The sequence below is a fragment of the Nicotiana sylvestris genome, chromosome 4 (assembly GCF_000393655.2).
Source record: "Nicotiana sylvestris chromosome 4, ASM39365v2, whole genome shotgun sequence".
NCBI classification, from domain to species: Eukaryota; Viridiplantae; Streptophyta; class Magnoliopsida; order Solanales; family Solanaceae; genus Nicotiana; species Nicotiana sylvestris.
This window is the reverse complement of record NC_091060.1, coordinates 137,187,920-137,210,681: the sequence shown is the minus strand read 5'-3', so window position 1 is coordinate 137,210,681 and position 22,762 is coordinate 137,187,920. Positions and strand designations below refer to the sequence as shown.

The window sequence follows — 22,762 nt, the reverse complement described above, 5'->3', positions numbered from 1 at the left end:
CTTCCTTCTTCTTCATTCACCCACCTCCCTTTCTTACCTTATTCTTATTCTTATTCTTTCTTCTCCTTTCTCTTTTTCCTTACCGTTCTTTCTCTCTTATTCTGAATCAATTTCACAACTCCACTATGGTCATGATTAGACCAGAAAAAGAATGAATTTTGGAATTTCAGAAATTCAATATGAATCCATTGTTTTGAAACAGTGGAGGCCACTAAATACCATTGCAAATATCTGCCTTTTTTTTGCTACTGTTTTTGCAAAGAGATTCGATGATAGAGTTTTCTTCATACCATCGGTGGTTTAGAGTGGTGAGTATTTTTGACCGCCATAAAACTTAAATGGTTGCTGCCTCTACTTCGTTGGCAACCAATCAAAACCCCATCTTTTCTAAAACTCCAAAATCGTAAGATATAAGTAAAAGTATACAATCTTCATATCGAATTTTGGCCGGAATTAAAATTTTTGATGTTCTCTCTCCTTGCTTAATTTGAAGAGAAGAAAGAGAGCGGAAATGAGTACTGATAGGCTAGGGGTCGTTTTTCCCTTTACTTTTTTATTTTTTTAAATTTTTTTTCTATTGAGCATATTATTTTCTTTAATCAGATTATTGCATTCACGCGCATTTTCTGCGTGATTGATACGCATTTTGTCCACATCACCTATGTCACTGCCAAATAAGCATAGTCAATAGTCAAAGTAGTTTATTAGTACTCGTTCTGTCAAGTTGGAGTGTTCAAATAAGAAAACTATAAGTTTATGTATCGGCTTTACAAACGGGTACAAGTTTAAATGGTCACGAAGCCATTTTGCCTTAAATTTTTTAAAACAAATATGCCCAAACGCTAGCTATTTTTTTCCCGTGAATTTAGTACTTATTTGACGGCAGACATATTCTCCCCAAAAAATCAAAACAAGCCAAAGAAAAAGGGCAGAAAAAGCACATAAAAGTCTCTCTCTCACGCACACACACTGTCGAGAATCCATTCTCTTTCGCCTAAACTTTCTCTCTCTACAACAACAATGGCGGCTCTGCTCACAGACAATCTCAGCCGCGAACAATACCTCTACTTAGCCAAGCTCGCCGAACAAGCCGAACGCTATGAAGAAATGGTCCAGTACATGGACAAACTAGTCCTCAGTTCCACTCCCGCCGCCGAACTCACCGTCGAGGAACGAAACCTCCTTTCCGTCGCTTACAAAAACGTGATCGGCTCTCTTCGTGCCGCGTGGCGTATCGTATCCTCCATTGAGCAGAAAGAGGAATCGCGTAAGAACGAAGAACACGTGTCGCTCGTCAAGGAGTACAGAGGTAAAGTTGAGAATGAGTTAACGGAGGTTTGTGCTGGTATTCTCAAGTTGCTCGAGTCGAATCTCGTGCCATCTGCTTCTACGGGTGAATCGAGGGTGTTTTACCTCAAAATGAAAGGTGATTATTACCGGTATCTAGCGGAGTTTAAGGTTGGAGATGAGCGGAAGCAGGCTGCTGAAGACACTATGAATTCTTATAAGGCTGCTCAGGTACTGTTTTAGTTGACTTTTTCCTAGGTTTTGAGTTTGTGCTTTTTACTGTTCTTCAGATTAGGGCAAATTAAGTCTCGGATGTTTTAACTACTTGTTGTGATAGTAGGATCGTATAGATCGTGAAGTAAATGTAGAAAACTGTAGCTAGATTTCGACTTGAACATAGAGAACTAATTTTAGCCATACTGATCTGGATTTTGATTTTCTGTATTTGTGTTGAGATTGTTGTGGAGAATGTTAAATAGGGTTTGATTTTTCTATTGCAGTTTAGTTTTTTCTGTTACATATATATTAACCTAACTAATATGGATGAAATTGTGAGAAATAAGCAGGATTAGTGTTGAGATGGCGATAATGCATCTCGAAATTGTAGTTAGAGTTCAATATGGATTGTAAAAATTTAGCCATTGTGATCTGGATTTAGTTCTTTTGAGTTGAGATTGTGGTGGAGTTCTTATATTAGTGTGTAAGTTTCGATTTTTCTGTTGCATTTTTTTCCATCACAGATTTTACTAAAATGTTGATAGGTTGCAAGATGAGTGTTTAAGCTGCATCTTCAGTTGATTATTCCTTTGCATTGCCATCTTTGACCATTGAAAGACAACTAAGAATCTTATAAAAAAAAATTACTACAACTAAGAGGACAAGAAGGGACAAAGCTTTGTGATCTGCAGGTTGTAGCCTTACTCTGTTTTGTTCAGAGATATCGCTTTTCTGGTGTGGTGTTTCATATTTGTATCAGCTGAAGTGTCATTTCCATCCAAGAAGGGTCTCTCAACACCAAATTGTCTTTATGCTTGTTTGAAATTAAAGATTGGACTGAAGTTATAAGAAGTCCTTGCTGTGCAAAGTTAGGAGATCAGTTGTAGACTGGTCAATGTTAGTGAATATCCAAGGATATGCACATCGGTTAGGCTTAAGCCAGTTTAGCTTTAGTTGCATCATTGATGTAGTTAGAAACCCTCTAGGATCGATTTTCTTGTCGTGAGATTGGGTGTCTGAATAACAAAATTAACTTCACATGCAAAGGCTTTCTTATTATGCTGCAGGTATTTAGAAACTGTATAGAGGACATTCAGTTGATTTAACCTGGAGTTTTTATTTCTCGGTTTTGGCTCCCTCTGGCTCTTGATGAACTGTTTATTTTCGAAAAATGTTTGTCTAGCATGCGCGTGTTTATCGGCTTCTACAGTTGGTCAAATCTTGAATGTTCATATGTTTGCAGTTGGTGTTGTATGCAAAGTTCCATCATATGGTTGGGACTTTCAGTTTTGCTAATTCTATTTTCTTTCCTTTGTTATTGTTGAAGGAAATTGCACTAGCAGATCTGCCTCCAACACATCCTATAAGGCTGGGTCTTGCACTTAATTTCTCAGTCTTCTACTTTGAGATTCTGAACTCATCTGACAAAGCTTGTAGTATGGCAAAACAGGTAAAATTTGGTGTTTCTGTTGCAGATATGCTATGAATTTCATGTGCAGCTCTTCTAGTCAAGGTTAACAGGCGGGCACGAGTGTGAGCCTTGTATTTGTCCCTCTTCGTATTGAAGCTAACCTGCAAGATGGATCAATTACGATTTGCATCAGTTTTTAATATATCTATTACTCCATTATAGACGCCAGTTAGTCTAGTTGTGTTAGAGGGTCCATAATCATATTGCATTTGGTTGATTTGTTTGTCTACCTGTTTAGGCTTTTGAGGAAGCCATAGCTGAGCTGGACACTTTAGGTGAAGAATCTTATAAGGATAGCACCCTCATAATGCAACTCCTACGAGACAATCTCACACTTTGGACCTCAGATGCTCAGGTAGGTGCTTCTGTTGAGGGGCTGCCATTACAAAGCACCATCACATGCAAACGCGTAGTTTAACTCTGAAACTTGATTTCTTTACTTAATAAAACTTTCTTTAATTGTTGTCATGTGCTTAATGCAGGATCAGTTGGATGAGTCTTGATTGTATGCTGACTCATCATCTCTTTTAAGGGGTGGGCTCGAAATGTCATTTGCCTTTTGCTGACTTATTGTATAAGAAAAAGGACAGCTTCCCTTGACATTATGTATTCGATATTTGACTTATGGTGGTATGGAACTTCGAAAAGCGAGGAGTTAAATTGCCATATTTTCTGCATTTCCTTTCTGTTGGTATCAGTTGCTGGCGTTAGAATTTCTTTTTCCTTTTTTTAGCCGCGAACGGTCAAACCTGGTATTGAGTTATTATAAGAAAATTTAAATGGGTGTGCTTTTTATGAGTTTTTTATGATTAGATATTTTCTTCGGGCTGAGAAAACGGGAAGCTTTGATGACTATTTTACATACTTCCATGGTGGTTGGTTACCTGCTGTCACAAGGAATCAAGGAATGTTGCTCTCTGTTTCTTCACCCTGTTTCTGTGACGTTGTTATAATTCGTTGGAGCTCTGGTATTAACCGCAATAGCTGCTTTATAAATTAGTCTACAAGTTTCACGACTTCATAAATAGCATACTGCAAGTTTCACAACTTAATCTCATAATTGCGCCCTGGCAAATCGTGATATTAGCATCATTTCAAGTTTGTATTCATATAAATGTGCTTTTGGTGCTATAACTATGTTCTCTTTTAGTTTGATAATGACTACCTTGGTAGTTTTTGTTGGAATAACCGAAATGACTGCCTCGGTGACCTTTGGTTGTATAATTCTGTGTTTCTCAAGTACATAATTTTTCAAGATGGATCATGAGAACATGTCTTAACGGAATACACATTTTACAAATGGTGATACTGCTGATCTATAAATAGCGAGATCCAATTCTTAGAAATTAAAAATAAGAGGCTAGGAGATCCAACTTCGACTTAAGATAAAAACAATTTTTCGACACAACCCCCCCAAAGTATTTCAATTCAAGCAAGAGGATAAAGAGCTTTCATGAATATTAGTTTTCCAATCGTAGTCGATGGATAAGAGAGAAGAATGGTACCATAATTTTTCGAGGGTCTCGTCCCTTCACCATTATACAAACATGTATATACCTCCACAGCAGTTTATTCTCATGAGAAAAATTGGGAGACAGATACCTAACAAAAGCTCAACGAGTTCTTCATAAACTTCATATTCAACAGACACTGGTAAGGTTTGCACTCCAAATTCATAATTTAAAAGGATGTCGAAGGACCGTTCGAGTCACTAAGGGGCATAGTGGCACCCTCGCCCAGCGCCATTTCCGGACCTAGCAGCAAACAAACGGACCGGCCGTGCCTGAACTCAGACGGGACCAAACTCTTCTTTGTTTGAGCAGCTTCCAGGCACGCAGACCGAAGATCTCAGTTGTCAGGACAAGTATCTTTGTTAGACCGTGGAGAGAGCCTCAATCGATCTTTTCTAGGATTCCTTATCATGCCACATGGAGATCTAGCAGTAGTATTACACTGTTTGAAGCCAAAAAAAAAAAGGAAAAGGAGGAGGTAGTGTAGCACTGTAGACCTATGTGGAATACAACAAGCAATGGCATAAATAACACATGCATTTAAGATATTATTGAGATAGATATGAGAGCTCGTATCAAGTTCAGGACTACCCACACAGTTTGACTGTTTTGAGTAATAACTATTAGACAAAAACACGAAATAAACATTAATATTGGTCTTTGATAAGCGCTAGACATGGGAGCAAGGGACATTGTCCAACATAACTACAGGCTAAAGTCGAACAAGCCTGCCTTGGCTTAATCATTTTTCCCTAGTGCTGTTCTTGAGCCATTCTAGGTACTGGGGGCTGCCACCAACTATTGGCATGGCAATCACTTCAGGAACTCTGCAGCAACAAGCAAAAGAAAGGATCAGAATATTCTGTCTGTCTGCAGTCTCCTCACCCTCTTCTCGGGTAATAATGTTTGAGCAAGATAACAATTAGCTTATTGCACCCAAGACTAATAATGAATGTGAAATTTTTGGGGCAGAAATTGCAGGCTATCACCGGAGATATAAGGATAAGATATCATATGGCACACATATTATTGTACATGAAAAATCCGTCTTCCTTCTAATTCCCTTTTTAAACATTAGAACCAGATAATCAAAAAGGATGACCTGTAAGTTTATCTAAATAATGCACAAAATGAGAGCCAAATGTAAAGACTTACTCATATTCATGGTTGGCCTTCACATGCTCTGTAAGAGCTTCCAAAAGGGATTCCCTGGTCTTGATTATAAGCAGCTCCTCAGAATCAGTCTGTACCTGTTTACAGCAAAAAAAAATAACAAAATTATTCTTAGGAAACAAGACAACACCTATAACGTGTTGAGAAAAATTGGTCTCGATCAAAGCTGAACTGTCTGGTAACTGAAGCATGGAGGAGAAAAGCCAGATCGAAGAGGAGTCTTACCTCTCCTTCCCACTCGTAAACTGATTCGACGCCTGCACACACAGCACATCAATTCACTTATGCATCCACAAGCTTCTTGAAGTACTTGTCATAATGTGAAAAGTTATCAACGTAGGAAAGAAGGTTAATGAAGGTCCATGCAAAATTATTAATGTTTTGCATACGAGTAACTCTGCCACCGAGAAGGCTTCTACACATGTAAGTGAACGCTGAGAGCCACATGCATGGTTAACTTGCACTTTAGTTCTTTCCCAAATAACGGTTAACTAATTTGAACCAATGCCACAAACATAATGAACCAGACCCCACTTTGTGGGATTTACTGGGTCGTTGTTGTTGTTGTTGTTTTGCCACAAACATAACGAACAACACCAGAGATGAACCTAACATATGATACAAGGGCAAGACCAATATTACAATATATGAGCCATTAAATAAACCTCATGCTTCATCATGCAACTATGACCTTTAGTGGTACTCCAAATTATCAAAAGGATCTGGAGAAATCCCCAAACCTAGTCTTTACACCTTTCTTTCAAAATATGCATGACTGTGAACCTGCCCCAGTAACAGCGCCGTTCTCTTTACACCTTGCATCTGTTTTTCTGTTATTATAGATACTCTCCTAGTTCCTTGCTTCTATGAGATTCAAATCATTACCAATAACCAAATCCTACTGTCTTTTACCCTTTCCACCCAAATTTCTTCCCTATTACCAGAGACTTATCCAGCCACAAGGCCCTAGAATGAGAAATTAAGCCCTAAAAGTCGCTCCTCTCAATTTGCCATTCAGATTACATGTCCAACAAAAAGGTCCCCAACACACATTCTACATTACCCTGGTGTTGACAATGACATTTTACGAAATTTCAATGCATATCCCTTCAATTATTTATAGTATTGATCTTTTGAGAATCTAGTTCCTCTAAGAGAAAACGAGAAAAGTGGACATCAATATTTTCAACGTCGTAGCAGCCCAACCACATCAAAGAAAAGCCATGCAATCAACATCTCAATGAGGTTCAATCTTTGGAAAGAGAATTTAGTCAAAAGCACGCAACACCACGAGCAGTAAACAGGTGAAACAGCAATATATTGGGTTCATATATCCAAGTTCTTTATCGCACATTACAAAGAAACTAAAAGATCTAAACACTCCATGGTTAACAATCTTGTAACCAACATAATGCTTTATATCACTGATGAGACAATACATGAATCAAACTTCTAAGTTCCAATGCCAAGTGCGACTAGGAAATGACAAGGAATTAGCACTCTGTACTATAATTCAATTCATGACAACAAGAATGAACCACACTTTCTCAAGCACAGCGGTAATAGGAGCATGTTGAACTGAAGTTGAATTGCTAAGCTCTAAACAGCCAAATGACGGCAAAGATACTGTGAGAAATGGACCATCCAGTCGGTGCAAGATAGAAAAATGAAGGTTACATTAGCTAGTTAGAGTACTAATTAGGAGCTGTGCGTGCCTGGTACTCGATTAACACATGCTGCAAGTTTCTCCTTGACTATGCTCCCTGCTAGTTTCTTACCTGCAAAATAGCCAGAAACCAAAATATTAATGCTAAAGCTTCCACCTGTAGCTTCAGAAATCACTGAGATTACAAAAGCAATCATAAAGGCAGCATCCTTGAAAATATTGGGACATTTATTCTGAAATCATCTTTTTGTAACATGTTTAAAATTGGTACATTTGGACAGATAATAAATACAGTATTTGTTGAGACAACAGTAGCAGCTCTTAAGCTCAGATTATCCAACTATCAATCTTTTGGATCATCCTAGGTGACTTTTGGAACTTTGATACAAGTACAATATTATAATGCCGGTTCTCTTTTCGCTAACACAATGACCAAGACTCATGAATTCTAGAGCTCAAATTCGAAAAAGTTATTTTCTTTTACTTCCTTTTTAACTTTTGTCTAAGAATAGAACTAAAGGTACACCATATAGAACATTAAAAAGAAAAAGTAAAAGGAACGGAAGACCATAGAATCGAGTTTAAACCACACATAGTATATGATCCTGTAGTGAAGATATCACGATGAGTCAAGATCGATGTTATAGTAGCTTAATATGCCAGCAGATATCATATTTCAGCTAAAACCTCAACCTGATTTACCATTTCATAAGATGATCATAAACAACACTTATCAAATTATCTATTAACATCTAAAGTGCATAAAGCCAAGTACCTAAGTCACTGAAATGCCAAAACTATCAAAAGATTATAAATTGAATAGCAGAAGAAATAAAAAAAAGACAAACCCAATTCTTTGTTAGGAACAGTGACATAGACAACAATGCTGGGAACAATCTTGCTGCTTCCTTCCATTCTGATGCTATTACTAACACTCGTACTCTGTCTTAATTTCGACCTAAAACATTAAACAAACAAAACCTAGATAGGAATATTCTTTTCCTCAAAAACCCACAAACTAATTCAAGATTCTGATTATAAAAAATAAAAATAAAAAATTGCAAGAGAAATGAGAATTACCGTAAGAAAGGGGGAAAGGGAAGCGAGTGAGCAGAACCGGTTTTAGAAAAAGTTTGTATTGAAAGATTAGAGAGACCAAAAGTAAGAACGCAGAAGGCGCCTACTATGGGCAATCGACGACGTACTACACTTGATGATGCTATTGCTGAGAATCTTAATGCCATCTGTAATTTGATTATTAACTCTACTTTTATATTAGAAAAAATGGCATGGTATGACAACACATAAAAAGAATTGGTAATTTTTTAGCTTTATATTAGGTTTGGCAGTAAAAGACCAAAATAATTGGCACCAAATAACCAAAGTTATTTTCCTAAAAAATAGCAAAACAATTTATAGAACCGCTCTCTCTCTCTCTTCTCTCCAATTCTTACGTAAATAAAGTAACTGTTTTCCGTCTTCTACGTTCCATATCTTCTTCCAAAATGCACTCAGCACTCTTATCTCCCCTTTCCTTAAATGATTCCTCATTCATTTATTCTCTTTAGTTTTTTTTATTAAAAAAATCTCCTCTTCTAATGGTTGCACCTATCTACCTAAAATTTAGGTTTTATTTTCTGTCAAAATTATCTGAACATTTCTCCAAAACCTTTTTATATCTCTTTTCTGATTTTTTTCACACTGTAGCAATGTATATAAGTTTAGAGCAAGTTCTAAGACATAAAATAATAAATATAATTGTGGGATAAATAAATTTTTAATATACATTTTGATATACAATGATGGAAAATAATTTTTTAATATATACAAATAAGGAAAATAAATTGTTTGGTATATTTAATATATTATACACTATGATATACAAATAATGTAATTACTTTTATTATGATACAAATTGATATAGAGACAACAATAAATTTTGGATAACTATATTTATAAATTCATAATACAAATAATGAAAATAAAATTTTAATATTCATTTAGATATACACAAAGAATGAAAATAAATTTGTGATATACATTTCACAAATAATCACCCATGTGTATTTTGGCTGTTATATATCAGTATGTATATCACAGAAGAATTATACATAGACATGTATATCATATTATATGTCAGTGTATATCACACAATATTTTCAATGATATACATAGTCATGTATATAAATATGCATGATATACATGAAATAAGATATATAAGTCGATATACATTGAGATGTGTATTCCCCGAAATTTGAAAGTTCAATAAATTCATTCCTCTTTCGATTCAAAACAAACTATTTCTTTTCTGAACAAAATTTTTGTGCAAACTTGTGGAAAGTTTGCTTGATTTCATCCATTAATGCTAAGTGAGAATGAAAAAACTTGTCCAACTTCGAAAATGGGCCACCAGAATTTCAGTTTCATGGTTGTTCTATTCCTTTAGGCATTTATTTATACCAACTGTTCTAAAATTTTCTGCTGTGAAGAGAGAGAATGAGGAGATATGAAGAAGAGATACAAAGAGAGAGACACACAGGGGAAGAAGGTCTAACCCTCTTTTTTTTATATACAAAATTAATTTTTTAAATTAAAATATAAATGCAGGCCATAAGATGCCAATAACAATAAGTTGTGCTTTTTTATGCCATTTATTAGGTTAGGTTGTCATACAAGGCCAAAACCCCTTTATTTGCTTTTATTTATATTTCCTGTACTCCTCAAAACTTTCTAGAACTAGAAGTAACCACTTTTGGGCTTATATTTGGGTTGGGCTAGATATGTGGGCTAGTTGAAAGCCATATTTTTCTTGGGATCTTTACACAAATAGTCGGTCATATTCATTATTTACTATTTCTATCCATATACATAGATTATACGTTGATTATACATAATTATACACATATAAATACATTAATTATACACATATTATACCCCACCACTATGTTTAGTTTAATGATTGGATGAGCGGCTATTTGGATTAATTCTTCTTTTTTTTTTCTTCTCATCAAGCAGTAAAAAGAAATGAGAAATGTATATTTTTAGCCGCTCCCAAAAATAATAATCGATAATATATATATATATATATATATATATATATATATATATATATATATATATATATGATATAGATATTTTATATATTTTTTGGCTAGTGAATGCAATTAATTTTGGGATAATTACACATAAGTACAACTCACACACATACACTGTAATCATATAGCCTATATACAACATTGCAAAGCTATAGCCCAAAAATAATAGGCTAAGATTCAACACCCAACTCCAAATATGTTCTCGAAATCCCTATTTTTTTCTTCTAAAACCTCAAGCTTTTAACCCAATTTTTGAATCAATAACTGTGACTTAAATATTAGTTCAACAAATAAATTTTATTTGGGTGGTGAAAATTAGATTTTTAAGATAATCCTCCATTGTTAAAGAAGCATAAATAAGTGGGTCTAAATTTCAAATATGATTTTGTGAGAAATTTGGAGTGGGTGTTGTTTAATCTTATTAGAAATAGTCTAAGGAGGTTCTTTATAAAATTGAAGTCATTTAATGGAGATTTGGACAAGTTTTGAATAATAATTGTAAATAAAAATCATAAAAAAAATTCGTCTACAAACGTTTATACACTTTCATATAATGTTATACACTTTTATACAAGATAGTATATAGGTGTATAAAGGTGTTTATACAACCATATAACTATTATACAATATTATATATTATTATACAAAAACTGACTTCGTCTTCTTCCTTGAGTCTTTTCTGAAATTTAACTCACTACTCCAAATCACTTCAAGTTTATGTTTTGAACTCCTCTTCATGTTTCCAATCAATTGGAACAATACTCAAGTCAAACAACTAAAAAATTCAAAAAACCCAATTTTTAAAATAAAAATTTCGAACAACCCTTAATGGTGGACTTTTATTTTTCAAAGTTTTCAATCAACCATAGTAAAGAGAAGCTCAACTTCGGCTCAATTCTATTTTTCAACAAATATAAACAACATCCACACCAACTTTTTTACAAAAATCGTATTCGAAATTCAAACTCAATTCTTTTAACTTATTCAACAATAGTGAGTTACCTTTCTAATCTAATTTTCACCGCCCATTTTATAAAATTACTACTCTAACCACGATTTGGGATGTTGTCCGCGTGTAATGTGATTCTCTAGAACACAAGAGTCTACAAAAGAATATAAAAAAGAAGATGTAATGCTTTGTTGGGCCATTAATGATGATATCAAAAGGCTGATATGGCTATGGCATGGAAAAATCTTCGAAAGCCATTTATGTAATTGGATTTCATTGCATGATTTTTGGATTCTTTTGGATTTGTTTTTGATTTTAGATTGATGATGAAAAGATGCTAAAATGTGTTAGGATCGAAAATAATTAGGTGTCATGCGAAAACTAGTAAAGCGAACCTTGAACAATGATAAATTATACAACAAAAGAGAACTATACCCAAATAGACACAAACATTTAACGTGATTCGGTCAATTGACCTACGTCCATGGACGAAGATGAGAAATCCACTATATAAAAGAGAGTACAAACTATCGAGAGAATAATCTCACAAAGAGGCAAACATAAGTGACACACTAACACTTGTCTCGAAAAGTTATCCCTCTAAACAAGACTCTCAAAACCCTTATAGATACATTGTGGATGCTGCTGAATGAGAAGGAAGGATCCTTAATTTATGGAAGTCCAAACCTTTACCTCTAAGAAAAGGGACTAACCAAATATAGAAGAATTATATTTTCCTTCTCGTAAAAGAAAAAATCAATTATGGTAAATGTGTTGTCCTTCAAAAATAGAAAAACCAAATATGGTAAAAAAAAATCAGGACAAACACCTAACAATTCTCCCTATGGCCTAAATTTTCTGACAAAATAAACTTGATCCACCTTCTTCACATAATCTTCAACAGGTCGCATCTCCAAATCTCCACCGCAAAGTTTGTCTCAATGTGAGTAGTACACTGATCAAACTTCTTATACAAAAATTACGATTACTGTCAGATAGGTTGTGACGGGAACTAAATCGACACGATGAACCTGTCCTAAATCTCATCCCGATACCACTATGTTAGGAAGCAACAATCAATACCAAATTTCACGACTAGACAAATAGCGGAAACAACCCAAGTTTAAATCTTTCCAATCTACTTGAACCAAGAGAATACAATAAATTAATGCAAATGGTAACACGAACGACAATTATACCACAAGCAAACAAAGAATAACAAGGCAAAAGTAATCAAGATACGAGATACTATATTTACGTGGAAAACCCCTTCAATGTGAAGAGGTAAAAAGCCACATGACCAAAGGCCCTCAAAGCTCCACTAAATCAATCAACAAAAGTTACAAAAGTTTTATAAATTGGCCACAAAGCAAGTTCCAAAACAAGAGCAACAATAAAAATAAGATTGTATAAAACAAATTGAAGAAAGGAGAGAAATTACCCCAAAATTGAGCTTCTGTTCATGCCTCCAAATTCAAAGTTAAAGGACTATAAATCCAATATCCACCATTGAAATCCAAGAACCAAATGTTAAGAACTCCCAGTTCAAATTTGAGCACAATCCAACGATTAACGAGTCAGAAAATGCTAATTGAAGTGGACTACCTGAGCAGAAATTTTCTGGAGCAAAAAAACACACTTTTCTTGCTCACAAGGCTTCAAAAACGGTTGCACCCTTATGTTTTCTCTCTTGTTGTATTTCTAACCTAAAATAGGTCATATTTATATGTCTTGATATTAATGGGCTATAGGGAAAATGGGCTAGGTTCAAATGGTATTTTATTTATCCACATAGGAAGGGAAAAGCCCAAAAACCCAACAATTCTCCCTCCCCGATTATGTGGAGGAGACCACCATCCCGATGAACATGCAACACTTTTCAAAACTTTCAGGTTCTCCCCCATCAGTCAAGAGTACATACTCAGCAGAAGGATAACAAGATGAAGGTACTTATAGTAGATCTTCTGAGAAAACTCTTTGAAGCATCAATAGTAGTTGGTTGCTGGTTAACTATATCATCTTGCAGTGGATTATCAACATCTTGTTGGTTCTGAATATGATCACCTTCTTTATTATCAACTTGATTATCATTAGTTTGAAGATTTTTTTTAGATGGAATAGTCATAGGAACTAGATCAATATCAACTAAGCTTTCACTGCTTTGCGAATCAACCTTATCAGCTTTTTCAAAATCTTCAATTGTCTGGTCTTCATAGAACACAACATCAAGGCTTCTAACAAGTTTCTTTTCAACTGGATCATAGAAACGATAACCAAATTCATCTTGACCATAGCCAATAAAGATACACTACCTAGTTTTAACATCCATCTTTGACCTCTCATCCTTAGGAATATGCACAAAGGCCTTATACCCGAAGACTCTCAAGTGATCATAAGAAACATTCTTACCAAACCAAACTCTATTAGGGACATCACCATCCAATGTAATAGTACGAGACAAATTGATAACATAAGCCGCAGTATTAAGTGCTTCTGTCCAAAAGGAGTCTGCCAGCTTAGAATCTGAAAACAAATATCTAACCTTCTCAACTACAGTTCTATTCATCCTCTCCGCTAAACCATTCAACTGAGGAGTCTTGGGAGGAGTTTTTTGATGCTGAATACCCTGCGATCTACAATAATTATCAAAAGGACCAATATACATGCCACCATTGTTTAAGCGAATGCATTTTAGTTTCTTTTCTGTTTGCCTCTCAACCAGTGCCTGAAAATTAAATACATCAAGTATTTGATCCCCGGACTTCAAAGAAAATACCTAGAGTTTGCGAGAATGATCATCAATAAAGGTGACAAAATAAAGTGCACCACCATGAGACCTTACTTTGAAAGGACCACATAAATCAGAATGTACCAATTCCAGCAAATCAAGCTTTCTCGAAGGCGGATGACTCTGGGAAAAAACTCTTTTTTGTTTCCCGACTAAGAAATGATTCAATGAACACATCTTTGTAATTTTGCTTGCTTTACTCCAGAAAGTAAATTCTTTTTAGACAAACTATCAATCCTCTTCTTACTCATATGACTCAACCTTCTATACTATAACTCTGATGAATCATTCTCCACCAAATTAACTGAGTCAATAGAAATGGAACGATGAATTTTGTACAAGTGAGATACCTTCATACCTCGAGCCACAACCATTGAGCCTCTAGTAAGCTTCCATTGGCCACCACCAAAGATGTTATAATAACCATCATTATCAAGATTTTCTATAAAGAATAGATTCAGGAAGATATATGGAGCATGCTTGACATTGTTAAGAACTAACTTGGAGCCATTGTTAGTATTCCAACAAATGATACTAATCCCGAATACATCAGTCTCACCATCATTTCCTATTTTTAACTTTCCAAAGTTACCTAGAGTATAAGAAAAGTATTCCTTCTTTCGCGTGATATGAGAAGCGACACATGAATCCACAAACCAGCTAGCCTCATCATGAACAAAATTAATGTTATCTTTATCGTGGGCAAAGAGAAGATCATCATCATCAACAGTAGCAACACGATTTTCATTGTTGCCATCTTTCTTTTGTTATCTCATTTCTCTCTTAAGCTTGAAACATAACTTCTTGATGTGCCCTTTCTTTTTACAATGATCACATGTAACATTACCTGGACCTCGACTTGCTTCTACTTTTGCCCCTATCATTCTGACCTCTGAAGTTACTTCTCCCTTATCTTCAGTAACTAAAATATCGGAGTGTGAAGCTGAAGCTGAAGAAGACGAAGCTTGAGATCTTCTCCTCATCTCTTAATTTAAGACACCACTCTTAGCATATTACATAGTTACAACACCACTGAAAGCAGGATTAGTCAAAGAAACTCGAAGACTTTCCCAAGAGTTAGGCAAAGTATTCAACAACCAGAGTCCCTGTATTTCTTCATCAAATCTTACATCCATTCCAGACAACTGGTCTAGGACACCCTGAAAATTATTTATATGATCAGAAATAGGACAACCTTCTTTGTATCAAATATTCATCAATTGTTTAAGCAAGAATAACTTCAGTCTTTGAAGCATAAAGTATCTCAAACTTTACCCACAAGGTTCTAACATGTGTATCATTAATAATATGATTACGAACATTATCTTCAACTCATTATGTAACATAACTGCAAACCTGTAAGTGCTCAAATTTCCAATCCTTATCAGATAAAGTTTCAGCTTTGTTGGAAGCAAAGCACAAATAAATGCATTTTATTGACAAATAGAAGATCTTTCAGCTTGCCTTTCCAAATATGATAATTACTGCCATTCAAACAAACCATCTTGGTCATACTTCCTCCATCATTCAAATAAACAACCAACACAATCAAATATAACCACAAGCTCTGATACCACTTGTTAGGATTGAAAATAATCAAGTGTCATGCCTAATCTAGTAAAGCAAACATTGAAGAATGATAAATCATACAACAAAAGAAAAATATACCAACAGAGATACAAATATTTAATGTGGTTCGATCAATTGACCTATGTCCATGGATGGAGATGAAAATCCACTACATAAATGAGAGTACAAAATATCGAGAGAATAACCTCACAAAGAGGCAAACACAAGTGACACACTAACACTTGTCCCCAAAAGTTCTCTCCTTATACAAGACTCTCAAACCCATTATGGCTACATTGTGGATGCTGCTGAATGAGAAGGAAGGATCCTTAATTTATAGAAGTCCAAACCTTTTCCTCCAAGAAAAAGGACTAGCCAAATATGGAAGAATTATAATTTCCTTCTCGTAAAAGAAAAAATCAATTATGGTAAATATGTTGTCCTTCAAGAAATAGGAAAACCAAATATGGTAAGAAAACCGGGACAAACACCTAACAAAGTTAACAAAAGGAAGGAGAAAGTCTCAAAATGTATACAATAGTGGCTACGTCGGGTAAATTTTAAAAATATTTGCTCATTTTAGTTAGGATGTTGGGTCGATGGATATAGTACATAATTGTTTCATTAATTTCAATCGACTAGTCAATATTATATTTACTTACATACAATTATATAGTACATTATCAATTGATGATCACATCCAACTATGCCTTATAAAATGGACTAAGCGGCCGCTGCAAATATAATCCGGTCTAAAAGTCCGGAGATGAATCCCACATAGAACTAAGGTTTTAATACAACTATTTACTATCAGTAAGAAGGCAAGCTCGAACAATTCCTACGTTAAATATTAAGAATTTTTATATCTAATTAACTAACAAATTAACAGAGTAGATTAAAAACTAAAGATACTAGGGGTTGGAAAAAAGATTAAGGAGAGATCTAGAGTTATGATTTTCTCAATTGTCAGAATACTTCTCCCTAAGTCTTCTATAATTTTGCCTAAGTATTCTCTATCGATCGTGAGTACTTTGGGTCACGTAGCTCTCTCTCGAGCAACTACCACAATTTACTAGATGTATTCTGTAACGACCCGACCAACATTTTGAGCTCTAGCATATCGTTCAGCAATTTGAGGCCTTGAGTAGCTTTACTTCAAGTATTATGACTTGTATGCATCCGGGAAGTTCGGAATTGATTTAGAAAGAAAATTCTCATTTCGGAAGCTTTAAGTTAAAAGAATTGGCTAAAGTGTGATTTTTGAGTAAACGACCTCGAAATCGGGATTTGAAGGTTTCAACAGGTTCATATGATGATATTGGACTTGGGCATATGTCCGGATCGGGTTTTGGATGACCCGAGAGTATTTCGACGCCTATTGTGGAAGTTGGCATTTTGGAAGAATTTCATAAATTTAGGTTGAGGTGTATTTCAATGTTATCGATGTCCGTTTGGGATTCTGAGCCCGGGAATAGCTCTATATGGTGATTCTGGTACTGGGAGAGCGTCCAAAAGTGGATTTAAAGGTCCGTAGGTCCTTTCGGGGTCATTTGGTGAAAGTTAGAAAATTGAAGGTTTTTGAGAAGTTTGATCGGGAGTGAACTTTTTGATATTATGGTTGGATTCCGATTCTGGAAGTTGGTATATGTCCGTAATGTCGATGTGACTTGTGTGCAAAATTTAAGGTCAATCGGATGTGATTTGATGGGTTTCGGCATAGAATATAGAAGTTTGAAGTTCTAAAGTTCATTAAGCTTGAATTGGGATGCGATTCATGATTTTGATATTGTTTGATGTGATTTGAGGCCTCAAGTAGGTCCGTCTTATGTTATGGGACTGGTTTATGTGATTGGACGGGGTCCCGGGGGCCTCGGGTGTGTTTCGGAGGTGTTTGGGTTGTATCGCGCTCTTATTTGATGTTTCAGCGTCATTTCTTTGGGCATAAAGGGAACTATTTTGAGAAAATGACCTTTTATTTGTGGTTGTATTGAACCATTAGATACGTATCATAATTACGGAGCCATAGCAATAAGAATTGTCGAATTCCGATGTCGTACGAGAGAGTTATGCCCATTTCCGTGTTGGACAAAATTGCTGGTTTTTGGTGCGAAGATTTGTTCTTCGCGAAAGCGAGAGAGGTTCTGCGAACTTGAAGAATGATTTATGGGCTGACCGGTCAACGCGAAAAATTGCTCTTCGTGAATGCGAAGGTCTCCCGCGAAGGCGATGAAGAAAAATCGCCTGTATAGTGTTTTAAACCGAGAATTTTAGTATTTTGGGCATATCTTGAGTTCTAAAGCTCCATTTGAGATGATTTTTGCTGCATTGTTCTCATCTCAACAAGGGGTTTTGGAACGACGGACACCGGTTTGAGGTGTTAGAGCGATGTTAGAGCCGGTTATGGAACTTCGGAGCAAGGTAAATCTCCTGTCTAACCTTGTGAGGGGAAAATTATCCCTAGGTGTTGTATATTTATGTGTGCTACTTGTTTTGGGGCCTACGTATGCGCGAGGTGACGAGAGACCGTGCGTAGCTATATTCATGTTATTGTCCAAGTAGGCTTAGGTTTACATCATGCTATAGTTGTACTATTTGAGCAGTCTCTCGCCTATTAAATTCCTCTATTTTACATTTCTACTTGAGAGTGGGCTTGCTATTGTAGAGACTTCACGAGTTCATGATTAGTCACCGAATAATTTTACTCCTCTTATGTCATGTTTCTTGGATATATGTGTTTCATTGAAAGGTTTTTGTTAAAGAAATTACAACTCACACGTTTATTCATGAGTAGGGTCAAGGACCCGTCAAAACTTCTTATTCTAATGGGATCGGGCCGTTCGCCTCGGCAGGATTATGTATTTCACATCTTATGGGATTGGTGTTGATACCCAATTTTTTCCCTATAGTATTTTTGAAATGCATATATACCTTTAAAACAATGCATTAGCACCAATGGGTATTTTCCCATAATTTTATACCCTTAAAAATAAATTTTTTTCTTCATATAAATAATTGCAAAATTACATCACAATTTAGAACACGTCTTGATTTAATATTACTATTATAGGTCCTATTCAGTCCAAATTATTTCATAAATAGTCAAATTGGCACCTTTTGGCTATAATTGCAACAACCTTGAAATTATAGCCCATGCACACATTTTTCGTATTATTTTTTACCAGAAATTAGTCATTTGCATTTTTAAACACTAAATAATTATTTTAAAACATTTCTATGCATGAAATTTATTTTTTATAATTAGAAATTATTTTACAAATTATTTTTTAATTAATTGTTTGGGGTATTTAATAAATAGCATCTCTTATTTTCAATTTTGTTTTGAAATTAACCAACCCAATACCCCTTTCATACCAACCCAATTCACCCAAGCCCAATCTGCACCTACCCGACCTAGGATTCCCATCAAATCGTGGCCGTTGATCCTTTAGATCAACGGTCCATATCAATACTTACCTTTTTTAATCAAACGACCCCTAAACCCTAATCATTTCCTCCATACAACCGCCCTTGAATCCCCTCCTCTCTGGTTCTCTCTGAGACCAACCCCTAACCGTAATCGCCGTCACTCAAAATCAGCCCTAATCCTTTGAATCCCTGTCCGATCTATGGCGTCCTATGGGTGTACGAAGCCTCTACTTGTCTCCTATCTCCCTGGTTGTTCGATTATGTGGGTTTTGTGGAAGAACCTCGAAGAGATCTAGTCCAGATATCGTTCAAAGCCCTTCAAGAGTTCGTCCATGGTTTGTGAGTAATTTTTATTGAAGTTCCACGGTTCAAATCTCTGGTTCAAAATTAGATTCTCTTTACCCCTCCCCTTTCCCCCCAAAACCCTAATCTTTGGACATGAATCCATCTCGATCTTTGTAGATCTGGAATGATTCTGAGTTTGTCAATGACTTTTCTTTAAAGATCTCTTGTTTTTTACTGTTAACCGATTTTAGCACTATATTTTGGGTTCTTTGCTATCTACTGTTTGAATCTCTGCATACTTGAAATGTTTTCAAGGTTTCTGTGATTTTTCTTTAAGTTCCTCTTATTCCTCTACTACTGACTTATTTTTAAATACTACAATACTTCAGGTTTTTGACTTCCATGAATTCTATTTGTTCGAATCTCTGTATGTTGACATGCCTTCCAGTTTTCTTCATTAAGTTTTCCCAAACTAGGGTTTCTCGAAATTTCTTTCTCCAAAACATTTGATAATTTTGAGTGTTTAATCTTCTGTTTCTTATGTGTTTTAATCGATTTCATGAAGTTTGCTTTAACCCTAACTTGTTTATGCTAAAAAACCCAAAGTTTTTCAATATTTTGTTTTTGAGTCGCTTGTGTACCAACTTTACCCTATGCTTTGATTCCTGTGATTTTTCTTTAGCCTAATTAGATGTTTTATGATTTTTATCCTAATGTGCCTCTACTAAGGTCCTTGGTTCGACTTTTTCTACCGATTCTATGTGTCTATATTCATTTTTTGCCTATTCATGGTAAACCTATACTTTTCTCCTTAAATCAGTAACTGATTTGGATTCTTGATTTATCAATTTGCATTTTTAAGACCTATGTGCTAATTCCTGACTATTTCCTTTATTTACAATCTTGATTAGCTTTCTTACCTTATTCGCTTAGCTATGATATTTACTGATTCTTCACTAATTATTTCCTTAATTAAAGTTCTGTCTATTCACCCCTAATTGCTTATTTGATTTTCTTTCCTTAAATGTATTCTGTCTTTACCGTTGGTTAATTACCCTAATTAAGGGAAAATTGCACTAATTGGTGTATAATTGATTCTGTGGCTTCCTTAATTGTAGAAGGTTTGATTCCCTTTACATTATTTTCTTTGATCTTAACTATTATATATACTCTCCTTTACTCCTCACTTCAGACATGAACACTAGTTCATCTACACTCTCACACTCTTAAAATCCTATTTGTTCACTAGTATGTCCAAGATGCATTGTTTGTTTACTGTCTCACCCAGCATGTCTAAATTCTGCTTGTTCTACATGTGATTAGTATCTCTAAAACTTTGAATGCTTCATGGAGTGCTTGTTTAGTCTGTTCATCTAAGTCTTACCTACTCTACTTCACTAATGATATCTTGTTAAGACATCTAGCCTTTTCAAAAGTACTCTAGTTGTATGTAATCGTTGTGAGCACGTGATTTTTGCCTCACGAAAAACTACTCCAAAATAAATCAAAAATAAAATAAATTTCTTTTACTTTGCAATTTTTGAATTTTTGCGTGATGTTTGTTAAATATTTGTCTTATATCCGTAAATGTTTACTTTGTCATAACAAAATGAAAATAAAAATAAAAATATATGTTGCATGCATATCTAGGATTTAATTATGCATTTAATAATTGATTCAAAAAAATAATAAAATCACAAAAATATGTGTCTGTTCTAATTTTAATATTTCACTGTGTGATTAATGTTTTGTCTATGTGTTAAATAATTGTTATAAAGTAATTAATATTTTTTATGAGGTTAAAATTATTTTATAATTAAAATTAGGAATTTGAATTAGAAAATGAAAAATAAAAAAATATATAAATGAAACTCGGACCTGGATCAAAATCCAGGACCAAGTCAAGATACCCCCCCTCAGCCCAATCCAGGCAACCCAAGACCGGTCCAATTCAAAGCCAAGACCAAACGACGACGTTTGGTCACATTTTATCAAGGACCGTTGGATCAAAGCCAACCAACGGCTGAGATCCCACGAACCGCAACCCATAGCCCTTACCCGACCCAATGCCCCGATTCAGCCCGACCCCATCAGTAAATGAAATGACATCGTTTGACTAAATGAACTAATCCTGGCCATCTATTCTCCTAGATCTAACGGTCAGAATCAACCCACCCCGTCCCTATATAAGGCCAAACCCCTACCCCGGCCCCCCTAACTAAACACCCCCCTCCTCTCCTGTTCATCGTCTTCCCAAACACACCCCTAACCCTAGCCGCCCTAGAATCCCACCGCCTAAAACCCGGCGGCATCAACGCCGCCGGTCACCAAAATAACACCCTAGAACCCCCTGAACATCCTCTATCCAGATATGCTAGCCACTTGGCTCGAATCTTCCTGAAGGTTCTCGAATCTTCATTTGAAGATTCGAGCTGAGCTTAGATCTAAACCAAACGACCCCTAGTTAACACCATCGTACCCCCTAACATGCCTCGTTATGGATCTGATGTTTGTTTGGCTCGAATCATTTCCGAGCTTCTCGAATCTTCTTTTGAAGATTCGAGCCAAACAAGAACAAACTCAGATCTGTTCTAAACTAACACCAAATGACCCCTAGGCTACCCTCACCCTTGTGTCGTATTTGGTCCCCTCGAATCTGACCAGAAATGGTTAAGTCCCAAATCGAACCTTCAAGAACCCTAGAAATACCAGACTTTTGGATTCTGTTCAAATTAAATAGAAGATTGAGGTTTAATCGACCTTAGTCGAAGTATTTTCAGTGGAAAATACTTCGACTAAGGTCTGTTTGATTTCAAACAAAGTCCAAATCCAAGTTGAGTTCGAGTTCGGTTGAATTTAAAGATTTAGAGGTACTTTCCTTATTTCTTTTTTGTTTCTTACATGAATAATTGTTTGTTTAATAACCTGTTAATTTTTCATGTTTTTATTTGATTAATTCTGTCATCTTTGTCTCATGCCCGTATGATTAGTCAAATAAATGAATTGTTTCTGTTGGTTGTGATTAATTACAATGTGTGTGATCGACTCGATTAAGTTCGTCGATCAGTTGTGTTATAAATCTTGTTTCTGAAAATGCTGATTGAAACAGTCTGTTTCTTTTGTTTTAGACTGATTATGGACAAATGTTGTAAATAGTCAACTGATTAATACTCGTCAATTAAATCATGTTTTTTTGCAAATCAGTAAATTCAAATGAATCTTGTGTGTATATTGTTTTCTGAACAGGGCATTGTCAGTATATTGACAATGCTCCTGTGTGTGTTTGATCTTGGTTCAATGTTGAAGTCCCGTCTGAATTGTTATAA

General features: G+C 35.3%; 2 protein-coding genes across 2 annotated transcripts; one reads left to right on the top strand and one right to left on the bottom strand.

The window, feature by feature from the left end:
- The first annotated feature begins 857 nt into the window (after positions 1-857).
- LOC104227963 (14-3-3 protein 10) lies at positions 858-3,651 on the top strand. Its single transcript, XM_009780343.2, has 4 exons — positions 858-1,518; positions 2,831-2,953; positions 3,213-3,329; positions 3,457-3,651. The coding sequence occupies exons 1-4, from the start codon at positions 1,021-1,023 to the stop codon at positions 3,475-3,477; spliced, it is 759 nt and encodes a 252-aa protein (XP_009778645.1). The 5' UTR covers positions 858-1,020; the 3' UTR covers positions 3,478-3,651.
- A 1,353-nt stretch (positions 3,652-5,004) lies between these two features.
- Positions 5,005-8,696, bottom strand: LOC104227964 (protein CutA, chloroplastic). The gene is made up of 6 exons (XM_009780344.2): positions 8,405-8,696; positions 8,173-8,282; positions 7,374-7,436; positions 5,884-5,915; positions 5,641-5,735; positions 5,005-5,312 (listed from the first exon to the last, which is right to left on the bottom strand). The coding sequence occupies exons 1-6, from the start codon at positions 8,566-8,568 to the stop codon at positions 5,228-5,230; spliced, it is 549 nt and encodes a 182-aa protein (XP_009778646.1). The 5' UTR covers positions 8,569-8,696; the 3' UTR covers positions 5,005-5,227.
- Positions 8,697-22,762: the final 14,066 nt, after the last annotated feature.

What these genes read in the sequence shown, in the direction of transcription:
- LOC104227963 (XM_009780343.2), top strand. Translation starts at nt 1,021, where the DNA reads ATGGCGGCTCTGCTCACAGACAATCTCAGCCGCGAACAATACCTCTAC. An exon ending in ATTCTTATAAGGCTGCTCAG is followed by an intron (nt 1,519 to 2,830) that starts GTACTGTTTTAG and finishes TTATTGTTGAAG; the next exon opens with GAAATTGCACTAGCAGATCT. An exon ending in TTTGGACCTCAGATGCTCAG is followed by an intron (nt 3,330 to 3,456) that starts GTAGGTGCTTCT and finishes TGCTTAATGCAG; the next exon opens with GATCAGTTGGATGAGTCTTG.
- LOC104227964 (XM_009780344.2), bottom strand. Translation starts at nt 8,568, where the DNA reads ATGGCATTAAGATTCTCAGCAATAGCATCATCAAGTGTAGTACGTCGT. An exon ending in CCCTTTCCCCCTTTCTTACG is followed by an intron (nt 8,283 to 8,404) that starts GTAATTCTCATT and finishes TTAATGTTTTAG; the next exon opens with GTCGAAATTAAGACAGAGTA. An exon ending in TTTACGAGTGGGAAGGAGAG is followed by an intron (nt 5,736 to 5,883) that starts GTAAGACTCCTC and finishes TGCTGTAAACAG; the next exon opens with GTACAGACTGATTCTGAGGA.